The sequence below is a fragment of the Limulus polyphemus genome, unplaced genomic scaffold (genome assembly GCF_000517525.1).
Source record: "Limulus polyphemus unplaced genomic scaffold, Limulus_polyphemus-2.1.2 Scaffold1378, whole genome shotgun sequence".
In the NCBI taxonomy this organism is placed as follows: domain Eukaryota; kingdom Metazoa; phylum Arthropoda; class Merostomata; order Xiphosura; family Limulidae; genus Limulus; species Limulus polyphemus.
In genome coordinates, this window is record NW_013666988.1 from 261,452 (window position 1) to 267,549 (window position 6,098).

Here is a 6,098-nt window from a genome sequence, read left to right on the forward strand (position 1 = left end):
GCACTTCATTTGTTTTCAAAATAATATATATATATATATATATTCAGAACAAGTTAATGTATGTACAATAAATTCTTCAACACTATAGATATTATGGACATATCACAAATACTATATATGTAGTTCTCTCCTTCTTGTCAAATATCCACTTGCGCCTATTCAATTACTTTAGAATTTCAGTCGACAAGCCGAACTATCTTCTCCATTTCTATTGCACTATATTCTCTGTGATTCACTTACAATTATGGCGTGAGTTATCGTAATCATTTGGTCTTCTTTCTTTTGAAGATCCTCTGCTCCTTTTGTCAAAGTGCACTCAGGCTGATTCAATTACTTTAGAACCACGCGTTGATGGAATAAAATTATTTTCTTATCTTCTTTTCTACTGTTAGTTTCACTCTAACATATTAAACGTTAGGCCTATCACTTCTCTTTTGCTATTATCTGTCTGCTTGTGTCTATCTGCTGCTTCCCGCTTGTCTCATGCTATTTATATTTTTGTCACCTAATTGTCTGTCCACCTTCAATATTCTCAATGTCAGTATATTGCACGTGGCATTCGATATTCTCAACATCAAAAAATTATTAACAAAACTTCCTACAATCATCTGCTTTTAACTCTTATTATAACAAAAACTAAATAATAATAATAAATCATTCACTCACAAAACTAAATTAATCAATAATATCTGAACGAAACTGTTTTTTGAGTATATTGTATTAATAATAGATAGAATCAGTCACTAGAAAATGTCCTTTGCCTATTTTTCTAGATCTCCAAGGGGTGTGTGCACTCACTGCATTCTACAGTGGATACACCACTGCTCTATGATAAAGCATTCAAAGCTCATTAGTACTGCCTTTGTTAGTCATTGTTTTATAGACTACACTATTTAAAACTGAAAATTATTACCTCAATTCTAGTATTTTCCATTCTAAACATTCATTAGCTGATCAAAATTTATTGAATATAAATTCAATATCACACAGAATAAAAAGCTTGACACTCACTTGAGATTTCAAAAGCTCTTTTCCTAAAGTTCTCTTCTTATCAGGTGTTAAATACCACATCTGCTGCATATTTTCAAACTTCTGTGCAAACCATTCTTTTTCTTCTTCAGTCTAGAAGTATTCACCAAACTCACATTGGAAAAAATGTTATACAAGTCCCCTTTACTTATATTTTTTCATCACCTTGCTGGTTTACCAATTCTTCAAATAATGAGCAGGTTATTATAAATAACATGATAATTAATAATATATGGTGTTAAACTAAATAATATTGTGTGTTAAAAATTCTTACCCTAATTATGATTTGTAATGACTTAAATAAAATTGATAAAAAACATACTTCAACTTAATCCAGTTCACACTAAAACATCTGATGTTCATGCAATGTAATAATACAAATAATGTCTTGATCTCTACTACATCTGCCATTTCTCAGCTGACCTGATGAACCCTGGTATTGGGCAAAAGGCATGTAACAGATTTAGTATAGCACAGTTGTCTAATTGTTTGGCAAAGGTTTCAAAGTTTCCATTTTTTGCTCATCTCAGGCATGATGATCATAGTTTGAGAGCAATGTTGTTGTTAGCTAATTATTTAGCTGTGGTTTCATATTTTGGAAGTAAGAGGGCTCCTTTTTTTCTTTATCATCTGTTTATCTTTTGCTGAGCTTATTATTTCAAAATTTTGGATGCTTGGCTTTTCACTAGTTTTTGTTTAGACTAAACAACCAGCTAACAACATCACTGCATATTAAATCATGATCAGTTTATCATGCTTGAGATAAGTAAAAAATGGTAATTTTGAAACTTTTTGGAACAATTAAGTGTAGTGTGGTTGATATGATTTTATACATTCTTCTTTATTTTCACTCAAATGTTCATAATAAGGATCACCCAGGCAATATACTATTGATAAATATAATAGTTATTCATATACTTTACTTATCTGTTCTTTTTAAATAAACTTACGTTATAATGTTAATGAAATAATACTTACTGACATGTGCTGAAATTCAACTGATATTGGCCCACAGTAAGCTTTCTTGAGGAATTCTATAACTTCCTGTACTGAGCCTTTTGACTTCTCCAAACCAACCAATCCATCTAACTGTATTATACTATCATCACTGCTTGATAGCCCATATCTGGAGGGATCCAGCTCTGGCATGGGACTGAGAAAAGTAAGGAATTTGTAAAATTTGTTTCTTTTGAAATTTGTTTATTCTCAGGCTAATCAAAATATATTGCACAATTTAAAAATTAATCTAGTCCAATAAAACAAATACAGAGATGGTTTCTATCATATCAACTTTGATTCCAATAGCATCTAGTCTATTTGAAAAACACACCAATCAAAAGTATCCACACATGCACACACATCTGATAACATGTGGAAATTAGGCCCATTCAAACACCATAGAAAATCAGATTTTTCTGAGGTATAAGTGACTTGTGTTTAACCTTCAATATCCATTTTGTAGCACACTTAGGGAAGTAAGGAATGGTAGATCAGAGGAGCCAATTGTTAAGTACAAGGCATTCAAATAAAAGGGCCATAATAATTCTATCATGGATACTGTCAAGACTTAACTGTAGGGATGAGATCAGAAGTCATTAGGGCTGAATTCTAGGCTTAGGATAATATGTATGGTTTGATTTATGGGACCAGTCAAATGGGAAAAGGGAGTTTTTGGAATTGATGTTTTAAACTTAAGTAGAGCAGTTCAGCAGTAAGGGCAACTTTAAACTAGAATTAAACAGTGGAGAGATCCAGAATAATGAAAAAAAATAAGATGTGGAAGGGGTATAGTGGGGAACAAGATACAAGGGTAGTTTTAATGGTAGGTTAACCTGTTGTTATTATAAGGCTAGAAGTACAAAAAATAAAATGGATGATCTTAGACCACTGGTCAGAAAAGAAGATTTTGATATAATGGGAATAACTAAAACCTGATGTAGACATTTATAATGAAAGTAATTTCTTTGAAATACAGTGTTATAGGTTTTCTTTGATAGATTGTTTAGGCAGAGTATTCATGATGAAAGTTATTTGAATGGATGGCAACTGCCTGTTGTACAAACACAAGTGTAGAGAATGATGTTTCAAAAGGCAGAAGACTTTCAAAACATTGTCCTCTACACTTGTGTTTCTACAACAAGCAGTTACCATCCATTCAACAGAGTTTCAACATGGTTATAAGTTGTTTAATAGGGATAGAGTACAAAAAATATAGGAGTGGCTTTATATGTAAAATATGAGTCACATCCTGTTCAAGTTGAGGATTCCAAAGATAACAGCAATGACATTGAATTTATTTGGGTTTCTGTTAGTAGTTATGAGAGGCAAAGGTTTTCAGTCAGAATTTGTTATAGACCACCAGATGAAACTGATGAAATTGATGATAAGCTCTACATGAAGATAAATATTCAACTGTCAATGAAGTTATAGTTAAGGGAGATTTTAATTTCAGGGATATAGAGTGGGAAATGTTAAAGTCAAATCATGAGAAAGACAGGTTTTCAGAAACTGTTCAGGATGTTTTTCTTCAACAATTAGTTAGTAACCTGCTAGGAACAATGCTATTTTAGATTTATTGTTAACTTCTAATAAAGAAATGTTTATAGGGTAGAAGTTGGGGAACATCTAGGTACAAGTGATCCTTGCTCCATTATGCTTGATGTTTTGCTGCATATGGAGATAAGTAATAATGAGATTTTGGTTCCAAATTTAAAAAAAAAGCCAATTTTGAGAAGATGAGACAAGAATTATGTGCTGTGAATTGGTGAACTGGAATTAGTTTGAAATACTGATCAAATATAGAAATAAATTCTTAAATATTCAAGATAAACATGTTCCTCATAGACAAAAAAGGTGTCTGCAAGTAAAAAAAACAGGTTGGCTCACAAATAATATAAAGGATGAAATTAAAGAAAAACACTATAAATATGTTTAAATTCACTGCAATGATAGGAGATATGGAGGACTATAGATCAAGAGGAAATAAAACAAACTATGAAAAAAGGTTAGCTGAAAATGTAAAACTATATAGTAAGGATTTCTTCAAATAAAGGTAAGCAAAATATTAACATATAAGTTAAGCCTTTGAAGTATGACCCTGGAAGGCAAATATCCGATGATTATGGGAAGGCTAGGTTATTAAATTCTACTTTTCCTTCAGTTTTTACTCATGAAAATTTAAGCAAAGTTCCTCACCATGAACAGTTGTTGGATGGAAACAAAGTTGAAAAAAATGATCACATTAATTCTGAGCTCGTTAAGAACAAATTGGAAAGCTTTGAGAAGGATAAAACACCTGGGCCAGATAATATTTACCCAAATGTTTTGAAAGAGGTTAAGGATTGGATACGTGAGCCACTTGCTATTATTTTTTGTAAGTCCCTGAATAGTGGTTAGGTGCCAGAAGATTGGATGTTGGCTAATGTTACTTCTCTTTTCAAGGGAGGAGAATAAAAATTGTCCCAGTAATTATAGACCTATTAGTCAATCTTACATCAGTGGTGGGAAAAGTTTTTGAAATTCTGATAAAATATGCTTTACAAAGTCTTTTAACAAAGTTTAAAATTTTGTTGGATAGTCAGCATGACTTCACTAGGGGAAACTCTTACCTTCCTCATCTTTTGACATTCTTTGAAGAGGTTTCTGCTTGTGTAGATTGGGGATACGGGTGTGGATTTGGTGTAATTGGATTTTCAGAAAGCATCTGACATGATGCCACATAAGTCTTGTTAAAAAGGTTAACTCTGTAGGTGTGAGGGATAGCTGGTTGAATAGAAGAAAGCAGAGGATTGTTATAAATGGAGTTCAGTCAAACTGGATTAATGTCAGAAGTGAGGTACTCCAAGGCTCAATATTAGAATATATGTTCTCTTTAGCTTACATCAATGACATAGATGAAGGAATGGTTAATAAGTTATTTAAACTTGCTGATGGAATTGGGTGAATAAATGGAAGATGGTTTTTAATTATAATAAATGCAAGGTAATGCACAATTTAAATTATGAGTATAATTCATAGGGGAATAACCTTAACAGTGTTATGAAAGAAAAACATCTTGGTTTTCTGGTTCATCAGTCTCTTAAGCCATTCAAGCAATGTGCTATTGCTAGTGGTAGGGCAAATAGGATTTTAAGTTTGTCATGATATATTATTCATGATAACAATGATGAAACCTAGTGGAAAGGCAGTGGAATCTGATATTTAGTAATTTTGTGTTAATTTGATTGTGTTTATAAAACATTTTAAAAAGTGAGTATCCTCCTCACTAGAAAATCCTGGATATGCTCCTTTAGGATATGATTTAAACAAGCATTACATTTCTTTGAAATTTATTTTGAAAGTCTGTTGAGGAAAGTGTGATTTACTGATTGTATGACTTTATTTTAATATTTTTCTGATTAAAAAAATTATGAGCCAAGAGAGTATGATTTACAGGGTGATTTTAAAGAAAATCTTGTGTGTGTTCTCCTGAATGAAACTCTTTCATTCTAGGCTTTTGATGTCTTCCTAGCCACCAAATTTGTAACTGTAAAAAGGTATGGAGGAGAAGGAGCAGAGAGCATGATGGGTTTCTTTACTGAGCTTTTTAATGATGGTCCACAACGTAAGTTATGTTTACATCATAAGGAAGTAATAATTCTTGTTCGAAGCTTATACATAGATAGGGTTGTCAAAATAACAGTACCTTCTTGAAATCATGATATGTTCTTTTGTAAACTTATTGATATGGCCAAATTTTGTTAATTTGCAGCTTTAGTAATAGAGACAACACTATTTGATCTGTATTGACATGGTTAACGGATTACATTTGTCATGCTGTGTATATTCCTTTATTTAAGTTATTTAAGACTATGGCCCCCAGTGCCATTTTTAAATTTCTTTTTACATAATATTCAGAATTTAATTAAACCACTTTACTATCAATATATATATATATCTATAAATTAACATTACATTGTATGTTATAATTTGAATTTTTATGTTATATACATTTTAATTACTTTGTTTCAAAGGAAACCTTTCAAGAAAATATCAAACTGCAGTTTTTGTGTCATATGATCCACGTGCTT

The 6,098-nt window shown here is 31.6% G+C and overlaps 1 protein-coding gene across 1 annotated transcript in view; it reads right to left on the reverse strand.

Moving 5' to 3' along the window:
* The window catches only part of LOC106463321 (probable 2-oxoglutarate dehydrogenase E1 component DHKTD1, mitochondrial), a 62,233-nt gene that overhangs the window by 47,771 nt on the left and 8,364 nt on the right, over nucleotides 1–6,098 (reverse strand). The window contains exons 4-5 of the mRNA XM_013923338.2: nucleotides 2,008–2,182; nucleotides 1,012–1,122 (exon numbers count right to left, since the gene is read on the reverse strand). Coding sequence (XP_013778792.1) covers nucleotides 1,012–1,122; nucleotides 2,008–2,182 — 286 coding nt within the window. The remainder of the gene's footprint in view (nucleotides 1–1,011; nucleotides 1,123–2,007; nucleotides 2,183–6,098) is intronic.